A 25850-nucleotide genomic window follows, 5' to 3' on the forward strand; every position below is an offset into this window, starting at 1 on the left:
ATGGGCCCCGGTGGGATCCTGGGTGCCGAGGCGTCTGTAGTCTCTCTGCTTCACTAGATCTTGGCGGCACCTAGAATTCAGAAGTGAACTTCCCTTCAGTGAGCTCCCTGTCTGTTGCCCTGAGGTAGAAGGGCCAGGCCATGACTGTTGTCTGCATGGCCTACTTTCCTCCAGAGACAGAAGCCCAGAGTAAGGTCAGAGGGAGACCGGGTGGCCCCGGAGGAGGCGAGCCCAGTTCTTTCCCAGTGCCTGCCACTTTCCTTGCTGTGGCCGAAAGGCCATTCCCTTCCCCACTGGTTTGGCCTCATCACATGCCTTTGATTAGATGAATCACCTCTAAAAATTGCTTACGTTTCATATGGTGAACTGCCCTTTTGTTCAGCGCTGAATACTTCTGTTGATTCTTGTGTCCACCTGGGCTCTTTTGAGTCCTGCCTAGACTCAAATGAGCACAAATTGGTCCAGAGCCTGGCACAGAGGGCAGGTGAGAGTAAGGGCCACTCTGGGAGCCACTGGTTTCTTCTCCATGTCTCTCCCAGGGTCACACAGTCTCTCTCTGAGCTTGCTTTGCTCTCTTCTCTCTCCTGACCAACAGCTCCTTTGTATCTCGTTCACTCTGAGTTTCCTTTCCCTGTCTCCTAGCTTCTGTTTCCCGCTAGTTTCTGCTTTCTTGTATCTGAACACACTATTGATCTGAACATCTCCTGACCTCTCCCTTTCCTCCTTTCCCTGCCTGCACCAGCTGCTAACTGCCTCATTGCTGAACTTCTTCATTCATGTTCCCAAGCTTGCTCACCTGTTTTGTGCCACAGCAAGTCATATGTCTCTGGATTGATTGCTTTGGGTCATGGTCCCCTCCTGGTCCAATCAGCGGGGCCAAGAAGGGAAGGCACTAAGGGGGCCGGCACAAGGCTGTCTCTCCCACCAGTGCCCTGGTTGACGCAGGCACCACTATTAGACTGTCTGCTAGAGTCCCAGATTCATTTATTATTTTTATCTGTTTACTCATGCTTGAGTTTCATTTGTTGACCTTTGTTATTGTTGCTTAGAGGTCTTTTAAGGATCCTTAAAAATTCTTCAGCTATCTAGCTTGGTTCACTGTGGAGGCTCCTACCCAGAGACCTGGCAGAGGGAGGGTCATTCATAGTAAAACAAACAGTAAGTCATTTCCTCTTCCCTCTTTAGTCTCACCTTTCATCAAACAAGGGAGAAGGAACCATATTTAATAAACATCATCCATTAGATTAGATCAACAGTCTCCAAATATTGCAATTCTTCCAGAAACAGTATCTCTCTTGCCCTCACAGAAGAGCATGTGGTCAAGAGGAAATTGAATAAAGTTCTTTAATCAGCTACAGTAGTATTTGAATCATTTAATTTAGGATCTGACAACCACAATTTATTTTTTAGGCCAATTTTAGCCAACCAGGAGAGCTGGCCCAGTCTGACCCATGCTTAATAAATCACCTCCTTGCCTGATTGTAGAAAGTTTGGGGAAGAGATTTTTCTGGGGCTTTTCAGACATAATCAAAACCAATCTCCCATGCTGTGTATGCCTGGCAGGAGTCCTTGGCCATGCTCCCTTTACATGGCCCTGTGGCTGTAGAGTGAGCCCTCGGGCTGGCGGGAGCTAAGGACACAAGGCAGGGAGCTGTCACCCCCACAGCCTGTGCTTTTTATTCCTGGCTGCGGGTTCGCATGGCCAGGAAAACAAGTCAAATCAAATTAGATGCCAGACACATGCTGCTTAGTGCATCTCACCCTCTACTGCCTCAGGCTCTTCAACACCTGCTGAAACCCCCTCATTGAAAAAAATGAAAGAGGAGCTTCTGATTCAAAGTGACACCCACTGGACCCCCGATGTGGCCTCTACCAGAGTCATGTTAAATCACCCGTGAAGTCCTAGTAAAGGGTGAAATGCAAGACCCCCTCCTTCAGAAACAGTCTGATGTCAGCTGCATCTGAGCCCCTGGCAGACATCTCCTCTGACCTGCCGGGCAGATGTGGTTGGGCTGAGAAAAACCCATGGGACTTCATTCTGTTCCTACTGCAAGCAACAGCCATGTGTCTGCACAAGGGGCTTGATTTCAGGCCAGTCTTCCCATTTTTCTCCATCTATTACAAAGAAACAATATGGCAGGAAGGAGGCTAGGAGACCAAGGCAGGGCTGGTGGTCTTCTTGGGAGTATGTAGCATTCTTGGAGACATAGTAGCGATAAGTAAGTGGCATTAAGAAAGGAGGAATATGGTGTGGGTCATTGCATGCAGGGAATTGTAAGTTTTCATGAAATCCAGTATTTTAGGGTTTCTTAGTTGGGGATGTATTGATGTGAGAATAGAACCATCAACAGCCAAGGTTACAAGGGGGAGTTGTGTCCCTTCAGGGATCCAGGGAAATCCTGGGCTGGAGCCAAATGTGAGAGCCCTCCAGGCCTCCTGGGAACTGTCCAGTCACAGGCAGCATCTCCATGGTGCTGGACCTGGGGCTGCTCACCCATTTTCTAGCTCTGGGCACCCCCTTCTATGCAGATGAACCCTTGGCTCCTGCTCCCCCCAAAACCTGAACTCACACAAGCATGACTCTGGGTTCACTAATTCTAGTCATGACACTTGACCCAGTAGCCTGAGAGCCACTATTAACCAAGGAGACCCCCTTCTGGCTCCTTCGTTGGGGTCTCCAGGGGACAGAGTGGCTCGTGCGCTCTTGTCAAGGTCCTGGGCAGCCAGGGCCACTGTCCTATAGGTGTTTGTCAGGAGGCCCCCCAACCCCAGAACCTCCTCGGAGGGCATCTAAACAACAGCTGCCCGTACTTAATAACGGGGGTGGGGATGGAGATTTGGGGGAGGGCTGGGGAAGCCCCTCCTGCCCTATTGGCACCCCTACCAGGCCTGACTTTTTCAATTAAACTTTGACTCTGCCACTTACTCCTGTGTACCCTTGAGCCCTGTTCTGAATTTCTGATCCTCAAAAGTAGAACAGGGCTAACAGGAGCCCTTCCCTTCCAGGGTTGCTGTGAAAATTGAGATAAGAGTTCGAGGGCATAAACTATTTCAGAAATAATAAAGATAATAGATCTTTTAAACCTAGATGCAACCAGAGATCATAGAAAATGTAGATGAGTGTAGACTGGAGATATGATCTTGTTCTAGAAAGATGAATATGGTTTGAATTGCCACAAGAATGAAGTACATTTCATTAAAGAAAAAATAAGGTAATTTATGCACAGCCCTACAAACATGACTCATAAAATAGAACTAATTATAAAACAATTTCTCTTTGTCTCCCTTTGTCCTTTAAATGTACTTATGGAGCTACCTTTTCCTAGCCCCTGGATGAAATCTAAGCTAAATCGCCTTCTGACCCCTTCTTCACCCCTTGGCTGATGTCTTTTTGGTCCTCCTGGAGGCTTTCTTGATCAGGCTATAAGACAACCCCATGCTGGCTGTCTCGTGTCAGCAGCCACCTCTCATCCTCTGGAAATGTTCGCTCCTCCTTTGCCCCCCTGATCTCTGGGCATGCAGGCAGATCCCGACGTGGCTGCTCTCCTAGCTGCACTGCTAAGCCATCTGGCCAGCCTGTCTCCTGCCATCAGGATTTCTCTGGCATGAGTCGCCCCAGTTCACTGTGTCCCTGAAGCTCCAAAGGACATGCCTTGAGCTTTCTGCGTGGTCTCACAGAAGCTCCTTTCCCCAAGCTTGAGGTGAGGAGGAAGCATCCTTCACTATCCTCCTGGGAAGAGGAGATTCACAGCACCAACTCTCCAGATATGCCCACAGAGCCCAGCACACTGCAAATGCCCAGTAAATGGCAGCCATCCCGGGCTCCTGATCCTGCCTCCCAGGGCTGAGGAAAGGGCTCTGTGGCCACTGGGCCTTGACTGCCCCTGTCCTAAGCAGGTCTAAGCCCTAAGTCCCAAGGGCAATCCCAGGTCCCTAAGTGACACAGTTATTGAGAAGAGAAACTGGGATTCCACTCCAAGCCAAAATTGCCTTCCTGGTCTTTGCCAACTGTCTCCAGGGAAAAGAATACTCCCCACCCCTACATTATGAGCGTAGGTGAGCAGGTGAGAAGAAACGTATCCCGGACAGCCACAGAAACATGGTGGATGTGGCAGTGTCCCAAGCAGGCACCAAACAACCCCCACATTGGCTGCCCTGCTGGATATGCTGTCCCGTTAAGGACCTACTCAGAGAGCCCAATGAGAGATGAACTGTGAGGCCCCTTGCTCAGGGTGGCCAAAGGGGTTTCAGGAGGTGCCAGGATTGGAGGCAGAATAAAAAACATGCCCCAGGGCACAGAAGATGAGAAAGCTGGGGAAAGGAAGGCAGTAGGTATAGGAGAGAGGGAGGACCCGAGTCAGAGTTGTCTTGCGCACAAACCTAGGGTCTGAGGGTCAGCCCAGAAGCCCTGGGGCAGGGATCTGGGTCCTGTTTTCGGAGTGGCCCCGGAGGAGACAAATGGTCTGGAAGGCAGTGCCCTAAGAATGTCCACACCAGCAAGCCTATCTCAGATGATTAAGTGGCAGCAGACAAATTTAACTAAACGTGAGTAATGGGAACACAAAGGGGAAGTGAAGAGAAATAGAATATTTTAGCAACATAAGGAAATGAGAAGAAAATGACTTTGCAATGAAATGTCAAACTTCTGTGCCTGGAGGAGATGTAATCTGGTCATTGCAGGCTTAGGAGAGCGGGGGAGTCTGTGGTTATTTCAAGAAAATTTTAATTCACTTTAATTTAATAACATATGGCCAGATTCTTTTGGGACAATGTCAGGAGATCGAACTGGGAGTCAGAGAGTGCCAGCTCTGTTAACTGGGGTGTTTCTGGTTGTTTTACTAGGAGAAGCTGTACTTAAATTCATTTCACCCATCCATCCATTCATTCAGGGAGTGAATCTTAAAACCTGAGGATTAAGAAGACAAAAGACACAGTCTTGCCTACTCCTGCCCCCAGGAGATCCTGGTCAGTTGGGGTGACAGACAAGTGAACAGAAAGTTACAGGGTAGGGACAGATTCTGGACCTAATACTTGATGCTCAATAGAAGATTGTAGAATGAAAGCATGATTGAAAGGTTGGTTCTGAAGAGGCACCAAAAAGGAGTGACCTGGTGGTCACTTTCAAGGTGGGTCTTGAAAGATGGGTTCCCCAGCTAGGCGTGTAAGTCAAGGGAAGTCCAGGTAGAAGGGACTGCATGTGACAAGGTAGAATGGACCACATGTAGCAAAGGGGTGCTGGTTATAATCATGGGGCTGGAGGAGATTGCCCAGGGAGAGGGGACAGGGTGAGAAGAGGAAGAGGACAAGGAAGAGACATGGTATCCATGGACCCTGATGAGAAATAGCACCCTGAGGAAGGCAGACACTGAAGACCTCCCAGTCCGCTATTACTATCACTGAAATCTCTACTGCAGCCCACAGTTCCTATTCATTCTTGGAGCTTCAACTCAGACATTGCATCCCCCAAGAAGTTTTTCTTTCTGGCTCAGGCTGGGGCGAGTCCCCCTTCCCCACGCATGCTCCCAGCACACCCTGTGCCACCATCCTTGTCACGGCCCACCCCAGCCCCATGTTGGGTTCGTTTGTCTGTATGCCTGCCCATCTCCCAACTGAAGCTGCCATGCCCAGCTCTGGTGGTGCCCCTACTACACTGGTGCCTCCCTGGATCCTGGCCAGGCTGTCCTGTCTATGGGATTCCATCCTAAGGATGGACAAAGTCCACCCGGAAAAAGAGTTCCAGAAGCTGAGGTCTGAATTAAGGGCTGTTGGCAGGGTCAGGGGGTGGGGTCTGACCAAGGGAAGAGTGTTTTAGTTCATATCACAACGAACTTTTGCACTTTCTAGAGGGATTCTGGAAGTGCCCTGGGTAAGAGCCGTTCTTAAGTTCCCAGAACTCTGGCTGGGAGGGGTGGGTGGTTAGCGTTATTGGGCCTGGGCAGCAAAGCCAGAGAAACATGGCCCCAGGGCAGAGAAGCCGGAATGGTTGAACCGGGCGGGACGGGGAGCGGGCCCGCTGAAGCCAAGGCTCAGGACGGGGCCTAGCAGAGAGGGGCCTGTTCGAAAGCCGCCTCCTTGGACAGAGCTGCCTGCGGAACACGCCGCCCAAGGGAAAAATGACAGAGCTGTAGGTGTCCTGAATGTCCGCTAGGGGGAAACAGAGGCTAAGCCAGCTGGCGGGTTGCCATGGTAACCGCGGAGCCAGCTGCTGCGTTATCCCTAGGCTCTGGCAGGGAGGTATGGAGAACTCCCAAGCAGGGTGTTGCGAATGCTCGCGGGTCTGTGGCCGTCAGCTCCAGGCAAGGACGAAGGACCCAGGTGACTTTCATGTTTTCTCACCTCCACCCACGTCACATTTTTGCCGGTTGAGCCAGGCATAGCAGTCGTGGAAGAAAAATAAAATGGGGTTTTGGATCAGCCAAACCAGATCCTTCATTTTAAAGATGAAATAGAAACCCAGAGAGGGAAAGACACTTGCTGGAGACCACACAACAGCAGTCCTGTAAATAGAGCTGAAGAGAAACTGGAGGAAAAAAGGAAGAAAAGTATGCAAATGACCAAAGACCAATCTGGCAATGTGCTCTAACATTTTTATTACCATTTTTTAATTTAAAATGTTTTAAACACACGTGTGTATGCATATACATAATGCTACAATGTAACAAGAATCTCCTTTAGCTGGTCACATGGCATCTTTTCCTTCCTGTACCATTTTCTTCCTTCTCCAATTAGGGTCTTTCCTTCTCTGGGCTTCTGTTGCTTCTATAAAATGAAGAAGCTGGCCTAGCTGATCTCAAAGCCCATCACTCTCTATAATAAAGCAAAGCCTTCATTTCATGAACTCAGCCCAGTTAACTGGGCACACGAATAGGTAAGGACTTCTTGGAGTGAAAGACTGCTTGGCAGCCAGATGTCTCTGTAACTGGGCCCCTGACAGGCTAGCCCAGGCCCCTTGGGTTCGTGTATCTGGTTGCAATGCTGGAGGACATTAGCCATGAACAAAAACTACCTCCACAAGAATATTTGAGAGTTAACTTGCAAGTTTATTTTAAAAACTCAAAGACATTAAGAAATAGCCTCTAGACATTCATCATGATGGGGAAAAAGCTCTCAAATCCAAACATAGTTAATTCAGTAAACATCATGTGAGAGTAATCTTGTTTCATTTCTAGTCCCTCATTCTTTCTCTGCCCTCCTTCTCTATCCTGTTCTTGTCTCATTTTTTTCTACTTTCTGATCTCTAAGCAAAGCCCCTTGTTTGGCTGCAAGAGCCCTCAGATGCCATTTGCATCTTGGAAGGCCCAATGGGATAAATCTCCCCACACAACCAACCATATCCCAAGGTCATTGAACATCCTGGTCTCAGGGGGTACAGAGGTATCTGGGGAGAGCCTTCCTTGAGTAGACATTTTTCATGATGCCAAACCCATGAGGGGAGCCTGGGATCAAACAGACTAGGCCACAGGGTCAGGGCAAAGATGGGATGCTAGGGTGCTCCTAGGGCCCATCCCATCAACTGACAAATGAGGAGACTTAATAAACAAGGGGGCAAGTGACTGGCCTGAGGAGGACCTGTCTGGGAGAGCCAGATGGCTGAGCCAGGAGCCAAAGTGAGGTCTCCTGACCCCTGGCCCTTGTTACTTGCAGGGACTACATTGTCCCTGAGGTAACATCACTTGATTCTGGCCTGAATCACCACAGCAGGGATGAACCAAGAGTCTATGGGTCCCTTCAGCTTGGCTTGGGGTGGCAGGAGACCACCAGGGAGGTTTTGTGAGGCAATCTGGAGCAGCAGGGGCTCAGGAAATTTGGGCTGCAGGTGCTCAGTGAACTTTTGTTGAATTTAAAACAGTTTTGGGGGCTTGTGGAGGCTTCAAGCTTGACTTGAGTGTGGGCTGGCAGGGTCAGTAACGGTCAAGAAACTGACCAAGATCAAACCTTATCAGATGTCACCATGGGGTGTCTGTGACAAGGCCCCAGATGCTCACAACTCACTGTGTGTGTCTGGGGGACTGAGTGTCCAGTTTTTCCCTTTTCTGCCTTCCCTACCCTGTGTGTCTGATCAAAGAACTTTCATTAGATTGAACCAGAGACTAACTGGTACATCCATACAATATAATAGTACTCAGCAATAAAAAGGAATCAACTATTGATACACACAACGACTTAGATGGACTTCAAGGGCATTATTCTGAGTGCAAAAATAGGCCAATCTCAAAAGGTCACATACTGTATTATTCCATTATTCCATGTCTAGAAATTACAAAAGTATAGAGATGGAGAACAGACCAGTGGTTGTCATGAATTAGAGAAGGAAGCGAGGTAGGTATCACTATGACAGCACAGGGAGTTCTTTTGTGGTGATGGCAGCTTTGTGTCTTTTTTTTTTTTTTTTTTTGCATTACACGGGCCTCTCACCGCTGTGGCCTCTCCCACTGCGGAGCACAGGCTCCGGGCGCGCAGGCTCAGCGGCCATGGCTCACAGGCCCAGCCGCTCCGCGGCATGTGGGATCCTCCCGGACCGGGGCACGAACCTGTGTCCCCCGCATCAGCATGCGGACTCGCAACCACCGCGCCACCAGGGAAGCCCAGCTTTGTGTCTTGAATGTGGTGATGGTTATATGATTCTATACGTATGATAAAGTGCCATAGAATTATACACTAGGACATTTAAAAATACATGCAAAATAGGTACAATCTAAGTAAGGTTTGTAGACTAGTTAATTGTATTGTGCCATTATCACTTCCCTGGTTTTGATAATGTGTTATAGTTACATAAAATGCCATTATGGGGGAAGCTGGGTAATGGGTACATGGAACCTCTCTGTACTACTTTTTGTACATTCTTGTGAGTCTATAATTAACTCAAAATAAGAATTTTAATAAAAACTGTACTAGTGAGCAGCTTTATTCTGTTTTGAATGTTTTGAGTTTGGAGGTGGTTAGCGAAATGTATCATCTAGGACTGTAGTTACAAGAGTCAGAGAAGCCATTTTAAAGTGGCATAGGACAAAAGGACATTATTAGTGCTTGTGATCAAACTATGAAACAGCGGGGATGGAGCTGCACACACAAGTCCAGCTAATGTAGGAATCACACAGACAAAATTCTCTTTGTTGTTTTCTTTCTCATTCCTCTTTCTCATCCCCTTCTCCAATCCCCCATCTCCCATCCCTTCATAGAGGAGGGAGAAGAACTTCTCCCAAAGAAAGGGGGTGCTGTTACTGAGATATGAGGGAAGGGATGTTGGGCAGAGGGGAAAAAAGATGTCCATTACAGCATGTTAAATGGGGTAACATATTTTTTAAATTATTCATTTATTTATTTAGGCTTCACCGGGCCTTAATTGTGGCATATGGGCTTCTTAGTTGCAGCATGCAGACTCTTAGTTGCGGCATGCATGCGGGATCTAGTTCCCCCACCAGGGATCGAACCCGGGCCCCCTGCATTGGGAGTGCCGAGTTTTACCCACTGGACCACCAGGGGAGTCCCTAGCATATTAATGAATGAAAACGGCCCCTGAATCTATTAGAAATAAGGAAACAACTTGGTGGCACACTTGAAAGTGCCGGTGTGGTGGCCTGCATGCACAGTGATCATCAGGTGAGTCTCAGTGCCAGCCAGGCTCTGGCCTGAAGACTAGTGGGTGGGTGGCCCACAGAGGGGCATGAGAGCTCTGGGGAAAAACTGTGCTGAGCCTACGGTGTCAGAGGCAGGCAGAAGAACCCATTGGAGGGCCCTTGGGACAGGATCACCAGGAACCCAACTGTAACATAGGAGGATATATGCACAGGGTCAAGAGCATGCCTGAGACAAGTGCCACTTGAATCCAGGATCTGACACTTGGTAGCTGAGTGACCTTGGCAAGTTTCTTAAATTCTCTGAACCTGTTTCCTCACATGTAAAACTGGGATGAGAATACTTAATAGGTTGTTAAATTCAGTTGATATAGTGTATGTAAAGCACCTAGCCAGGTGGAAACTGCCAGGATCTGAGTTATTGTTATGCCGATAACTTTACAGCAGTAGAGGGTCGTAGTGGCAGGCAGGTGGCGCTCGAGCCCAGCGCTCTGCCGCAGGACGCCTTGGAAGTTCCAAAGTGAAGCAGGTGCTTGGTCATATTTGAAGAGGAGGACCCGAGCGCTGAGACTCGCTTCCCCAGAGTCCCACTCGAAGCTTAGCCAAAGATCTCTCAGTGGAGGGCTGAAGCTACGCAACCGCCACTCAGCGCCCCCGTCTTGTCTTCCTGGCCCGAGTGTACCCGGAAGACAGGCGACCCGAGTTTGCTGTTGCTCCGGGAATCGCTGGTTCTCTGACTTAGCAGGGTCGGATTTGGGCGAGCTACTTTCGCCGAGTCCCGTCTCCTCTCACGAGGGGGTTTCGTGGAACCCAGAGGGTGGAACATTTTAACGAACGTTTTAAAGTGACTGGAACTTGGATATTCTTGTGTCACGGGAAAGGCCCCAGCCAGAAACCTGGACCCACGGCGGGCCGAGTGAGGAGTTGAAGGTCAAGTCCAAGTGGGTATTAAAAGACAGAGCAGGTAACATGGAAAGCATTTAGCCTCTGCCCTGCTAAAGACAAAGTCCTGCTGAGTCTCGCATCTTCTGCTCCCCAAATAGAGGGGCAACCTCCCGCCCACCAGCTTGCGGGGTGTGAAGAGGCTTTGGGGTACCACTAGGGTACCTGGAGGCCCCCGCTGATCTCCCTGGCCCGGCCCGCGTGCCGGGAACCTGGACTGGACCTGCAAGTCTGTCTTTTCAGCAGTAGGACTGCGGGTGTGGAGCAGATGCTGAAGCGGTTGTGATGGAGACGGGAGGGCGCGGAGAAGAATGTGGTTCTTGATTGGCTGGGAGGCTTGTTAGGGCCAGCGGGCGCTGTGGTCAACCCGAGAGTGCGGACCTGCTCGAGGAAACTGGCCACTCGGATGTCTGCGCTTTGCGGCCAGTCTACAACCGCCCCCTGACCTTCAGCAGCAGAGCCTGACAGGGTAGGGCCGCGCTTCCCCTGAGAGGTGCCCCGATCCTTCCATCCAGAGGGCTGACCTCCAGAGGAAGGAAGGGGACTGCGCCTGGGACCCAGGAACGGCCGTCCAGAGCTGTGTGAGGCTGCTCTTGGACTCCCCGGGGACCATCCCCCCATTCCTCAGCGGGTTCGGCTTCCTCCCCAGGGCTTAGAGCCTGGTGGGAACTCCGGAGTGGCAGTCAGCTGACAGGAACCAGTTACGTGGCCCATCTCTGGTGCACCCAGACCTTAGGTGAGCTGATTCAGGAGGAGGGTTAGGGGTGGCTCTTGTTCGGTGCGGCATTTCAGAACTGTGAGGAGGAGCCAGTGATTCCTCCCAAGTGTGTGCATCCTTCTGTTAATCTATGCAGAAATCCAAGCCAACCACCAGAGCGGTGTGAATCAAGGGGCTTTGCCCCCCAAATCTCCAGTTGGTCCCTTCTCAGGTTTTATAAATGATCCTTGAAATGGACAATTGAAAAATTTTAAATCTTAGGTTAAAAATGAATAAACGGGGCTTCCCTGGTGGCTCAGTGGTTGAGAGTCCGCCTGCCGATACAGGGCACACGGGTTCGTGCCCCGGTCCGGGAAGATCCCACATGCCACGGAGCAGCTGGGCCCGTGAGCCATGGCCGCTGAGCCTGTGCGTCCGGAGCCTGTGCTCCACAACAGTGAGAGGCCACAACAGTGAGAGGCCTGCGTACCACAAAAAAAAAAAGAAAGAAAGAAAAGAATAAACGTATCTTTGCATCATTTTGCTATTCTACTGCTCTTGAGTGCTGAAGCCATGTGCACACTCAGCTTCAGCCCAGCTCTGGTCTCCCTCCTATTTCTCAGAGATCCCTTCTGAGCCCTGGACCTTGTGATGAGTGACATCTCTATACACAACTCATTCTTTCAAAGGTGATCTGTCTTTTCTCTCACTACTTTTAAGATCTTCTTTGGTGTTTTTCGGTTTCAGTATGATATGTCTAAGCATAAATTTCTTTTTATTTATCTGGCTTGGGATGTTGGTATTCCAGAATCTGTAGGTTTGTATCTTTCATCAGTTCTGAAAATTCTCATCCTTTATCTTTTCAAATATTACCTCAGTCCCCTTCTTTTCTTCTTCTGGAACCCAGTTAGCTATATTATAACTCTCTGCTTTTTTTTTTTTTTTTGAGGTACGCGGGCCTCTCACTTTTGTGGCCTCTCCCATCGCGGAGCACAGGCTCCGGACGCGCAGGCTCAGCGGCCATGGCTCACGGGCCCAGCCACTCCGTGGCATGTGGGATCCTCCCGGACCGGGGCACGAACCAGTGTCCCCTGCATCGGCAGGCGGACTCTCAACCACTGCGCCACCAGGGAAGCCCAACTCTCTGCTTTTTTCATCTTTTCCTTCTCTTTGTCCTTTTGTGGATAATTTCCTGAGGTCTAGCTTCTGTTCACTGTGAACTGGTTTTCTCTCCAGCTATGCCTAAACTGCTGTTAACTCTGTGTGAAGTTTTAAATTTAACTTACTGGGACTTCCCTGGTGGTGCAGTAGTTAAGAATCTGCCTGAAAATGCAAGGGACACAGGTTTGAGCCCTGGTCCGGGAGGATCCCACATGCCACATAGCAACTAAGCCCGTGCGCCACAACTACTGAGCCTGTGCTCTAGAGCCCTCAAGCCACAACTACTGAGACCGTGTGCCACAACTACTGAAGACCGCACACCTAGAGCCCATGCTCTGCAACAAGAGAAGCCACCGCAATGAGATGCCCACACACAATGAATAGCCCCCGCTCACCGCAACTAGAGAAAGCCCATGTGCAACAACGAAGACCCAATGAGCCCAAAATTAATTAATTTTAAAAATAAATTTAACTTACTGTAGTTTTTCATTTATAAAAATTCTACTTGATTCTTATTCAGTTCTGTTTCATAATATTTTAGCAATCTTGATCTCATATACTCAACCCCTACTTGAGTTTATTAAAGTAATTTTTGAAATGTATTAGATGTATTATAGTAAATTCTGTGTTTGAGAACTACCTCTATTTGATGTTGTTATAAATCTGATTATACAATTTTTTCCTACTGTCTGTCATTCATGGTTCCCTGTTTTCTATATGTTTTGTGATTCAAGACTGAACACATATTTCTTAGGAAGGTAGTTTCCTCCAAGCAGGATTTGTGTTTACTTCTGCCAGATGCCTGGAAGCACCATTAACCTGGGACCAATATTAACTAAAATTTTAGCTTGCAGTTTTTTAGAGCACCCACTATGAATTCAGGTTGCAAATCCACACAGGAACCAGCTTGTGGTCACAAATTATCAGGGGAAACATTTTCCACCTCTTCCACTCATTGCCAAGGTTTGAAACAGGCAATTTACCTTGCAGTCTCCACCAGGAGGGTGTTCACCCTTGGAGTCTCAATTTGAATTGGGGTGTGTGTGTGTGTGTGTCTCCTATTAGATATCCTACTTTGGGTGGGATTTGAGTTTCATCACCTGGCCCCTGTGCTTACAGGACCATGAAAAAGAAAGCTCAACTCTGCCTCATTTGGCAAATGATTTCCAGGTGAAAACTAGTTTTCAGGGATCTGCCTACCACTCTAAGATATCAGTTTTGCTTCATTTTTGGCTCTGTGTATTCCTCACCAATTTTATAACTCACCAATCCATTTAAAAAGACTTTTAAAATATTTCATCCAGCATTAAAGTCACACTGGCAGAAATGGGGGTGCATTTGTGAGTTCTTTAGAGGAAACCCACCAATACCAGACTTGGGAGATCTGGCTCTGCTTCAACCTCTTCTAACCTCCTCAGCTTCTTCACATACCCATGTAATTACACAGCCTCTAACTGTCGTGAGCTGCACCCATCCCCCACCTCCCTTGGGGGCTAAAGCCCAGTCGTTTTCCACTGCATCCACTTACTACACAAATAATGAAAATTCAGGCTACTCTCCTTACACTCAGCCTGTTCTCTAACTCCCCTTTCCCTTGCTTTGGGGAGGCCTTGGGGTAGTTTATAAACCCTCCCCTTTTGGGTGCTCTTAATGTTTTCTTTCTCACACTCGTCTTGGGGTGAGGGTAGAACCTCGCATTCTCCACTAGGCAGAGGGCTTGCTATTCTGAGGAATTCTTCCTTTTCTTTCCCATCCTAGTCTCCTTATACAGCCTGGGAAAGAGGGGTGGTGTTAGGCAATGGTTAATAGAAGCAGGGCAAATTTAGAACATGGTCTGCTTCTGTAAGACCTGAGGGTGTCTAACCCCCAATTTTTTCTTTTTCTTCCAGTTGTATTGAGAAATAATTGACATACAGCACAGGATAAGTTTAAGGTATACAGCATAATATTTGGACTTACATTCACAATAAGTTTAGTGAACATCCATCATCTCATATAGATGCAAAATGAAAAATAGAAAAAGATTTTATGATGAGAACTCAGGATTTACTGTCTTAACAACTTTCACATACAACATACAGCTGTGTTCATTATACAGCTCATTGTTGTACATTACATCCCTAGTACTTACTTATAACTGGAAGTTTGTATCTTTTTGACTGTCTTCATCCAATTTCCTCTCCCCCTACCCCCTGCCTCTGGTTAACTACAAATATCTCTTTTTCTGAGTTTGTTTGTTTATTTGGTTTTGAAGTATAATTGACCTACAACATTGTTAGTTCCTCTTACACAACATAGTGATATTTTGTATGCATTTCAAATGATTGCCACATAAATCTAGTTACATCACCCCAAAGATTTTACTTTGTTACTGACTATATTCCCCACACTGTACATTTTATACTTATGGCTCATTTATTTGGGGACTGGAATTTTGTATCTCTTAATCTTCCTTACCTATTCTTCCCCCCACCCCTTCTCCTCTGGTAACCACCTGTTTGTTCTCTGTATCTATAACTGTTTCTGTTTTATGTTTGTTCATTTGTTTTGTTTTTCAGATTCCACATACAAGTGATATCATACAGTATTTGCTTTCTCTGACTTATTTCACTTAGCATAGTACCCTCTAGGCCCAACGATGTTGTCAAAAATGGTAAGATTTCATTCTTTTTTATGGCTAATATTCTATTGTATATATACCACATTTTTATCCATTCATCTGTTGATGGGCACTTAGGTTGCTTCCATATCTTGGCTATTGTAGATAATGCTGCAATGAACATAGGGGTACATATATCTTTTCTAATTAGTGTTTTTTGTTTTCCTTGGATAAATACCCAGTAGTGAAATTGCTGGATCATGGTAGTTCTATTTTTAATTTTTTGAAAAATCTCCAACTGTTTTTCATAGTGGCTGCAGCACTTTACATTCCCACCAACAGTGCATGAGGGTTCCCTTTTCTCAGTGTCCTCACTAACAGTTGTCATTTGTCTTTTTTATAATAGCCATTCTCACAGCTCTGAGGTGATATCTCATTGTGGTTTTGATGTTCATTTCCTTGATGATTAGTGATGTTGAGCATCACTCATTTTCATTTCAACAGACAGCTTTTTCATGCGTCTGTTGGCCATCTGTATAGCTTCTTTGGAAAAATGTCTATTCAGGTCCTCTGCCCATTTTTAAAATTTGGTTGTTTGGTTTTTTTGATGTTGAATTCTACGAGTTCTCTGTATATTTTGGATATTAACCTCTTATTGAATATATCATTTACAAGTATCTTCTCCCATTCAGTAGGTGGTCTTTTTATTTTATTGATATTTCCTTTGCTGGGCAAAAACTTTTTAGTTTGATGTAGCCCCATTTATTTATTTTTGCTTTACTTTCCCTTGCCTGGGGAGACATGTCCAAAAAATATATGTTACTAGGACCTATGTCAAAGAGAGTACTGCCTGTGTTTTCTTCTAGAAGTTTTATGATTTCAGGTTTTACATTTAAGCCTTTAATCCATTTTGAATTTATTTTTGTGCATGGTGTGAGAGATTATCCAGTTTGACTCTTTTGCATGTAGCCGTCCAGTTTTCCCAACACTATTTATCAAACAGGCTGTCTTTTCCCCATTTTGTATTCTTGTTTCCTTTGTCATAGATTAATTGCCCATATAAGTGAGGGTTCATTTCTGGGCTCTCTATTCTGTTCCATTGATGTATGTGTCTGGTTTTGTGCCAGTATTGTTTTGATGACTGTAGCTTGAAATCAGGGGGAGTGTGATACCTCCAGCTCTGCTCTTCTTTCTCAAGATTGTTTTGGCTATTTGGGGTCTTTTGTATTTCCATACAAATTTTAGAATTATTTTTTCTAGTTCTGTGAAAAATGCCATTTTGTCTCTCTTTCGAATTCAGAAGAATTTAATCTCAGCTCTGAGTCCTGGTTACCAATTCTGGGACAACAGGGAAATTTTCTCTTATCCGCTCATGGTAGTAAATGACCCATTGCTCCTGCTAACCCAGTGGTTCCCATCACATTCAAAGTTAAATCCACACTCCTTATCACAGCCTCTAAAAACCTTTGCTCCATCAAACCCCAGCCTACCTGTCCCACCTCTATGTCACTCTCCCTCCCCCTCACTCTGCTACAGCTACGTTAGGCATCAGTTTCTAAAACACATCAAGTTTGTTTCCACCGTGGGGCTTTGGCACCCTCAGTTCCTTCAGCCTGAAATTCTTTTCTCCCTCATGTTCCAGCAGTTGCCTCATTAGGCCTCCGTCTACTGAGTTCCTGCCTCAGAGAGGCCTCCTTAGACCACTCATTCATATTTCTGAATGATGCCTTCTGTTTGTTCCACAGCATTATATTCAGGTGGCAGTGGTGGAAAGCATTATTTTTTTTTAATGTCCATCCTCTTGATAAAGCATGTAACAAAAAGAACATTTACTTGCAATAATTTTCTACCATGTGAATAGGTGATACTCTAATGTTAAAAAATCAAGTGTAAGTCTAGGAAGTTTTTAGACTATTTGTGATATATAAAACATAATTATATAAATCTAATTCTTTGTGTTGAAATATTCCATCATTTATTTATTTCCCCAAGTACAAAATCCTGAGCAATTGGATACCAGGTAATGAAATAACATGACAGTGGCACGGTTTGCTTTGGAATACTGTTTGGGAGGCTATGGATTCATCTGAAGGTTTTTTGTTTTTTTCTTTCTGTAGCATCAACGATTTCATCAAGTATCTTAGCCGTAATATTCTATATATGTGGTCTGCGGAGTCAGTGTTCAAGCCTTTGGTAGTGACCCACGGGTGAAGAGGGCATAGAAGAGGCAACGTTGCCCCACTCCCTTCACTGTCTTATTCCTACAGCTTAAGTCAGTACGTGAAACTATCTTGTTGATATGTTTACGGGTTTTTTTTGTCGGCCTCGTCCACAGGAGTGCATACTCGCTCCCAGAAAGCAGGATCTTTTCTGCCCGATCTACCGCAGTATCCCGCCCCTAGCAACACGCCCCTGGCACAGAGAAGGCGCTCAGTGACTGTTACTGGAATAAGCGGACGCAAGAGTACTCAAGCCCCACCCTCCGACCCGTTGGGCCCCGATAGCGGTCCTCACCCCCGCGCCTCGGAAAGCGAAGCGTCCTACCAAGGCAGCCTCCGTGGGACCCATGCGCGGTGGCCGCTGGGAAGTGTAGTCGCCCGCTTGCGGGAGAAAGGCTCCGCATGCGCCGGCGCACTTCCGGCTCTATCCCGGCGCTGCGGCCATTGTGCGGCCCGGGTGCGGCGAAGGCCGCCCCTCGGACTTCAGAGTTGCAGAGGACTGAATCTGCACCGGGGGCTGGAGGAGCCGGCCCGAGCCCTGGGTGGGCCTGAGGTCCCGAAATCCGTAGTCCCCAGGAGGCGGTGATTCCGAGTGCGCGGGTTGGGGCGGCACCTCCCACGGGCTTTGCGCGTGTGCGTTCGGCCGCGCCCACCATCCTGCGGGTGGGACTGGGCGTGGCCGGAGGAGGGTGTCCAGGAGGCAGCGAGCCTTTAGTTTGGGGGAGGCAGGCCCAGGCAGGGCCCGCGCACCTCCCCACCTCTCTCCCCTGGAGAAGCGGCTGTGGGGCGGAGGCGGGCCGGGCCTGGAGGGGCGAGGTGCGGTTGGCAGTTACAGCTGGCTGAGTGGGCCCTCTTCTCTCTCCCCAGACCCTGCCTAGGAGCCGGGCCCGGCGACGCAGGAATGGCCCCGAGGCCTCCGACGGCCAGGCCCCAGGTGAGCAGCCCGTTCCTACCCCGGGGCGTATTTGGAGTAGTCATTGTTTTCCGATTGAGCGACTTCCCTTTCTGGCTTGCTTGCCCCCTCGGAGCCTCCTAGCCTTGCAAAACCAAGGTGTCCAGAGCTGGGGCTAAAGGGCTTCCCCAAAGGAGGGCTGCGCTGTGGGGAGGAGGGTGACCAGGGCGGAGTGGTCTTGTGGGAGGAGTTAAGAGTGTATGTATTAGGAAGTGTCAGTGTTGAGAATCCTGAGGGCCAAGCCAATTCCTTGAACTCTGTCCGTTAAGAATCTAGAGGGTCGGGTGACAGAACAGAAAACCGTAGAGGGGAAAGTGACTGTGAATGAAGGAGAGACGAGCCCTAGCTTCTGACCCAAGGGCCATAGAGAGACCTTAAGGGACCAAAGAAGCCTGGTCTGAACTTGCCTAGGAAGAGGCTGGAGATGGCCTCCTTCCCGGGCAAGGAGGAAAACAAGGGAGGACGTGTCCTGTAGTAGCTTTACATGTGTTTTTCTGCTTTAACAGAGGTATAATATGCACATCCTCAGATGTCCGGCCTTCAACTTAATTAACATAACGCTGATTTGTGAACCCATTTATTCTTGTGAGACAGGAGGCATTTTCTAGAAGCATCACAACTCTGAGCTTACCCATTGATTTACAGACTGCTATCAATGAAAATATAACAAAGTTCAGATGGTATTTTAATCTGCACTGTCTTTACAATTAAGGAAAAATCACAGATTCTAGTTGCTAGGGTGTGAGACAAATCAGGTAAAAATACCAATGTTCTTTAAAAGCAGTTCACAGTAAATTAAACACAGCATATAATGCCTTTATATTGTTTTACTTCTTGTTATATGTTTTTGTTTTACAGGAGTGAGCTTTAAGGAGTAAGACAAGTAACAGTACTAGAACAAAACAGTTATTTTGTTTGAGGAGAGCCAGAGCAAATCACTGTCTTCAGCACCTTTCCGTGTAAAGTGTTTTCTCAGTATGTTGTGAGAATTCAGATGACTTAACTCACTTAACACCTCATGGGGGTGTTGATCATTTCTGCATGGTGGGGGTGGGAGTTGCCTTTTGATGGTGAAAATGAATCTGTGTTCTGAGCAGTGAACTTTGTGGACCTCTTTAAACTTCTTTTAAAGTTGTGTTCCCTAAAGCACTCAGTTATATTCTCATGGAATGGCCTGACAGTGTTCACTTGGGTTACCTAACTCAGGCTGCAGATGATGACTGGGGATGGAAGACAGGACAGAACACTGGTCCTACAAATGGGGCTTTTTAGGCAGAAATTTCCCTTTGTCAGTGGTTCCCCTTCTCTGAGACTGGCCTTCAGAGGAATACAAAAGATGAGTAGTTGAGTCATGTGACTACTTATCCAGGAAGTTAATTTAGTGGGGGAGCACAGCTTCATACAGAAGTATAGCACCAGAAGGGTGGTGTCAGATGTTGCTGCAAAGATCCAGGGACTGCTGTGAGTGCAGAAGGGAGAGGAAATTCTGCCTGTGGGAAGAGTCAGTGGAGATTTCACCTTTGAATAGGGGCAGTGTCTAAGCAGGTGAAAATGAAGGGGGTGGAGGTAGAGCTGATTGACTGTGGGTCAGGGGTTGGGAGGCAAGAAGATGAGGGGCCTGTATCCGAAACCATTGTCCTGTGTGACAGTGGGTGTGAGCTGCAGGCATTGTGTAGACAAGAATACAAGGGCGTTTGGACTTTTTTCTCTTTCGCCTTGGTAGTCCATTCATTCATTTATACATTCATTCAGCAGATAGTCATTGAACCCCTATGATGTGTTAAGACACTTTTCTAGGTTTGGTATACATTAGTGGACAAAATTTATAATGGTCTTTGCTCTCATGGAGCTTACATCGTAGAAGGAGGAGGCAAAAAATTAAGGAAATGGTATGATATCCTAGAAGGCATCAGTACCCTAGAAAAAAGACTAAAGGTAGAGAAGGATAAGGGGGATTGAGTAGGGAACTGGGGGCTTGTGGTAGGAGTACTATTTATTTATTTATTTATTTATTCATTTATATTGGCTGTGTTGGGTCTTCGTGGCTGCGTGAAGGCTTTCTGTAGTTGTGGCGAGAGGGGGTTACTCTTTGTTGCGGTGCACGGGCTTCTCACTGCGGTGGCTTCTCTTGTTGCAGAGCATGGGCTCTAGGCACGCGGGCTTTCGTAGTTGCAGTGCATGGGCTCTAGGGTGCATGGGCTTCAGTAGTTGCAGCACACAGGCTCAGTAGTTGTGGCGCACGGGCTTTGTTGCTCCGCGGCATGTGGGATCCTCCTGGACCAGGGATCGAACCCATGTCCCCTGCATTGGCAGGCGGATTCTTAACCACTGGTCCACGAGGGAAGTCCAAGGAGTGCAATTTAAATAGGGTGGCCAGGGTAAGCCTTATCCTTATTGAGATGATACCATCTGAGCAGACTTGAAGGAAGTGTGGGAGTTAACAACATTCATGTCTGGGGGAGAGTGTTCTGGGTAGAGGGAACAGTGGGATGTGTGTCTGGTGTGTTCAAGAAGCTGCAAGGAGGCTATTGTAGCTTGAGCCAATGTTTTTCAGCAGGGAACTGTACAGTTTCTTAGTTTTAAAGATGGCTGTGAATGATGTGCAGGAGCAAGAGTTTGAAAGTTGGGACTCCTGTGGTTGAGACCTTCTCCCAGGGCTTAGCTAACAAATAACTAAAGTGGTCCCACAGTGGGAGGGGAATGGAAGCAGAGATGGGCTGGGCCGAATACCCCCAAAATCCCTGGGATCTATGGATTGTTAGTAACTATAGCTGTGTAAACACCATGCATTCTTTTTTTCGTTATATGTGTACTATGTTTTTAGTTAGGATTTTGAAAAGGTGTTTACCTTTTTTTTTTTTTTTTTTTGCCATTCTTAAAGTTGAAGCCACCAGAAAAATAAGAAATGGGGAAAGTTTTATAAGAAAAAACTGCTTATGGAGACCAGGTTTCTTGGTGTTCTATCTTGAAGGGAAGGAAATGCAGAGGGACCAGGCCCTGGTCTCTATTGATTTCAGCTCCCAAGAGAGCTCTGTGGTTCAGTCATCAGGATTGAACAGACCCAGCAAAAGCTGGCTCAGGTCACAAACTCAGACGAGTTGCTCCAGGGAAACCAAGCCACTTGCTGAACCAGGTCAGGATGTTTGTGGCCAGGGATATTCAAGTTCCCTCCATATGGAGGTCCCCTTTCTTAAGCTCTTCCTAAGCTGACTGGTGCTGGTCTTTAAGCTTCAGCTCAGACCCTCCTTCCCCTGGGTAAGCTCAAGTGCCTCTCTTGTGCATTCCTGTAGCACCTGTGTACACTTGTCATAGTAGTGGCTCATGTCATATGGAGTGGTGTACTTACCCATCCATCTCGTACTGGGCTTTCTGCTTTTCTAGAGAAGGGCCACCTGACTCGTTTCATCCTTTGCTCCAAAGTACGCACACAGTAAGTGGGTCTCACATGAGCGAACATTAATAACCACTTAACCTCAGGCAGTGATTTTATACTTTCTGCATTTTCTGCTCCTCACATAACAAAAATGTAATTTTTCCAGTTGCAGTGATGCTAATTTTCTGATAAAGCAATTGCATGAAACAGTGTGACTTTCACTGAAGAATTTTGTTTTGTTTTAAATTTGTTTAGTTATTTTGGCCGTGTTGGGTCTTTGTTGCGCGCGGGCCTTCTCTAGTTGCAACAAGCGGGGGCCACCCTTTGTTGCAGTGGGTGGCCTTCTCCTTGCAGTGGCTTCTCCTGTTGTGGAGCATGGTCTCCAGGCACATGGGCTTCAGAAGTTGTGGCATGCGGGCTCAGCAGTTGTGGCTCGTGGGCTCTAGAGCACGGGCTTCAGTAGTTGTGGCACGTGGGCTCAGTAGTTGTGGCACGCGGGCTTATTTGCCCCATGGTATGTGGGATCTTAGTTCCCCAACCAGGGGTCAAACCTGGGTCCCCTGCATTGGAAGGCAAATTCTTAACCTCTGGATCACCAGGTAATTGAGGGGAAGTTCACTCAATTACAACATTTTAAATTTCATCTAGGGCTTCCCTGGTGGCACAGTGGTTGAGAGTCCGCCTGCCGATGCAGGGGACACGGGTTCGTGCCCCGGTCCGGGAAGATCCCACATGCCGCGGAGCGGCTGGGCCCGTGAGCCATGGCTGCTGAGCCTGCGTGTCTGGAGCCTGTGCTTCGCAACGGGAGAGGCCACAACAGTGAGAGGCCCGAGTACCGCAAAAACAAACAAACAAACAAAATTTCATCTAATTTTTATGAGGATTTTTCTTTTGTTTTTTTAAATCACTTTTATGGCTGTATTATACTGTTTTGTATGATATACTAAAATTTATTTAATCATTTCTCAGAGGACATTTAGGTTGCTTCTAAAGTTTCTGCTATTACAAATAATCCTGGGATAAAATCCCATTGGTTACAATAGATAATTAAAAGAATTTTTTTTTACGAGAGAAATCTTTGGTAGAAAAGTTTTGGTGGCATGCTCATCCTTAATTTGTAGAAACATTCAGATTGCTTTTCATCTTCTTCTGTCTTTTGGAAGAATTTACCATAAAACATTTAGATCCAGGATTTTTATAAAGAGGATGACTTGGGAACAGTTTTCTCTGTTTCTTCCTCAATTATTTTCTCTCCTTTTTTGTGTGAACATTGGTGATTTAGGATTTAAAAATTACCCACTTCATTAAGATCTTCCACATTTCTTAACACACTGCTGGGTATTTTACTAGTTTATCCCCTTATTTTTATTTTATTATTTTTTTAAAAAATTGATTTATTATTTATTTGTTTGTTTTTGGCTGTGTTGGGTCTTTGTTGCTGTGCGCGGGCTTTCTCTAGTTGTGGCGAGCGGGAGTTACTCTTCGTTGCATTGTGCGGGCTTCTCATTGTGGTGGCTTTTCTTGTTGCGGAGCGCAGGCTCTAGGTGCACAGGCTTCAGTAGTTGTGGTGCACAGGCTTAGTTGCTCTGCGGCATGTGGGATCTTGCCAGACCAGGGATCGAACCTGTGTCCCCTGCATTGGCAGGTGGATTCTTAACCACTCTGCCACCAGGGAAGTCCCTCCCCTTATTTTTAAATTGATTTTTAAAAAATATTTCTTCTTTCAGTATATTTGGCAGAGGTTTTTTTGTTCAGCCAGTATTTAAGAAGAGCCAGCTTTTAGATTTGGCTGTTAATGCCATCGTTTTGCCATTTGCCTCTACTATTTATAATCCAAGAATAGAATTCACTAATCTGTAATTTTTTTTTTTTTTTTTTTTGCGGTACGCCGGCCTCTCACTGTTGTGGCCTCTCCCATTGCGGAGCACAGGCTCCGGACGCGCAGGCCCAGCGGCCATAGCTCACGGGCCTAGCCGCTCCGTGGCATGTGGGATCTTCCCGGACCAGGGCTCAAACCCGCGTCCCCTGCATCGGCAGGAGGACCCTCAACCACTGTGCCACCAGGGAAGCCCCAGTAATTTTTTTTTTAATCCTCAAAATGACTCCTCATTTTCCTTTGGTAAGAATTACCCAGACTCTATTCATTCACTCAGCAGACATTTTTAGAATGCCTGCTCTGTGCTGGGTAGTATTCTTAACCAGGGTCACGCTTCAGAACCATTCAGGAGAAGGTACCTGCTTCCTATGGGGTGGCAGTAAGGCTTTAGTGAGAAAATTTAGTGAGGGGGTACGTGGCCCGCGGTGAATGCTCAATAAATGTTAATTGTTGCTTTTTTATAATGAATCATGTAAGGAGCTTTTAAATGTTGTATGGTAGGGCCCTTCATGCATGGCCAGTTTTTCCAGATTGCCCCTGTGATTCTGAAAAATTCCAACATGCTTAGTTTTGGAAATACTGAAATGAAAAGGACTTTGAGAAATTGTAGAGGGAGAAAAACATGAAAATATAGCTATAGTTCTGAAATTGAGATGTGGACCAAATACTAAAGGTGTCAGGGATCTGGAAAAGCTTCAGAAGGGAAGGGACCATTGAACTGGTTCTAGAAGGATGACTTGGAATTTATCCTGTAGATCTGAGGGAAGAAAGTACATGATGGTCAGAATAGGATGTACAAAGGCAAGGAAACGTGGAAGAGAATGATGTAATCAGGGCAAAGAGTCCACTTGTTGGAAGCATTGGGTGTGTGGCAGCAGGCTGAATTTAAGAGAAAGATGATTCTGTCACCTAGAGAGAATGGCCTGAGGTGGAGATCTAGAACAACCTAGAACAGTGTCGTTCAAAACAAACATAAGCTACATGGATAATTTTAAATTTTCTAGTAGCCACAATGTAGAAAGAAACGGGAAGTTAATTTTAGTAATGCATACTATTTAACCTCATATAGCCAAAATCTTACCATTTCTACATGAATAAATATTTTCAAATTAGTAATGAGATGTTTTATATATTTTTTGGTACTAAGTCTTTGAAATCCAGTGTCTTACACTTAACTGCACGTCCTAATTTGGACTAGCCACTTTACTAGTGCTCAGTATTCACATGTGGCAAGTGGCTACCATATTAGACAGCGTAGATCTAGACCATTAGGCCATTGCCTGGCCCAATGGCATTGTTGGCAAAGGCGGATTTGAGCTGGGTGTGAAAGATGATGGGAAGGGATTGAATGTAGGAGACATTTTTGAGGCTGTTGGTAATTCTAGGGCATAAAGGAAAAATGAAGAGTCAAGGGTAAGGTCCAGGTTTCCAGTTGGGATACTGTAGATGATGATGCCATTAGCCTCAGTAGAGCATCTGTGTATGTGTGTGAAGGCTAACAGTAATCACGTTACTTCTGTCTGTACACGCTTGTTAGGCATGCTGTTAACTCTCAGCTTACCAAACTGTTACTGTCCAGTATCATAGAGCACCAAGTACTCGAGTGAAAATGCCACACTGTATTCCAGTAAATTTAATGTATTCCAATTGGTTAAAGTAACTTGGTCTTAGAGGGGGGTAGTTTTTATATTACTATAATTGTATATAATATAAAAATTAAATATTTAATAGTTATATTAAATATAATAAATAAAAATGTTATATGTAGTATATATACAATGTTTTAAAACATGTGATTTAAATAACTAGATTATTTTTACTCACTAGCTGCCAGGCTCTGGTTTTGAGCTTTGCAAAGTTGCAAAACTACAGTTTCCTGAGTTACAGTTTTAGGGGATTTCTCCTGCAGGGATGGTATATGCTAGAGTTGGAGGAGCGTGTCTTTTTATAATTGGACATGTCCTTTCTGGATGTACTCTTTCACCCTTCTGCTCTTAAAACTCTTATTTCTTCAGTTCAGGGAATCCATGTTATAGATGAGAAAATTGGATCTCCAGGAGGTCTGTGATTTGCCCAAGGATATTACACACTTAACTTCTTAACTTAGTATGTGCTGTTTCCAGTTCTTTGCTTTGGGCTCCATCATTTGGCTAAGGTCCTCTTTATGTCAGCATGAGGATGGGGGACTTTTTTTTTTTTTTTTTTTTTGTGGTACACGGGCCTCTCACTGTTGTGGCCTCTCCCGTTGCGGAGCACAGGCTCCGGACGCGCAGGCTCAGCAGCCATGGCTCACGGGCCTAGCCGGTCCACGGCATATGGGATCTTCCCGGACCGGGGCACAAACCCGTGTCCCCTGCATCAGCAGGCTGATTCTTAAACACTGTGCCACCAGGGAAGCCCAGGAAGAGGAACATTTAATACTTCTTGTTAATTTTTAAAAGGTGTTGATTATGAGG

General features: G+C 46.5%; 1 protein-coding gene across 10 annotated transcripts in view; it reads left to right on the forward strand.

The window, feature by feature from the left end:
- The window catches only part of ZFP90 (ZFP90 zinc finger protein), a 221291-nt gene that overhangs the window by 61390 nt on the left and 134051 nt on the right, over nt 1–25850 (forward strand). The window contains exons 3-4 of one of the 10 annotated variants that reach the window (XM_067019803.1): nt 17092–17250; nt 18061–18127. In XM_067019803.1, coding sequence (XP_066875904.1) covers nt 18095–18127 — 33 coding nt within the window. In that variant the 5' untranslated portion in view covers nt 17092–17250; nt 18061–18094. Of the gene's footprint in view, nt 1–17091; nt 17251–17451; nt 17786–17844; nt 18128–21549; nt 21576–25850 lie in introns of those variants that run through there. The other 9 variants (XM_067019784.1, XM_059044854.2, XM_059044853.2 and 6 more) reach the window with 9 other exon arrangements.

Source organism: Kogia breviceps, chromosome 18 (assembly GCF_026419965.1).
Source record: "Kogia breviceps isolate mKogBre1 chromosome 18, mKogBre1 haplotype 1, whole genome shotgun sequence".
NCBI lineage: Eukaryota > Metazoa > Chordata > Mammalia > Artiodactyla > Physeteridae > Kogia > Kogia breviceps.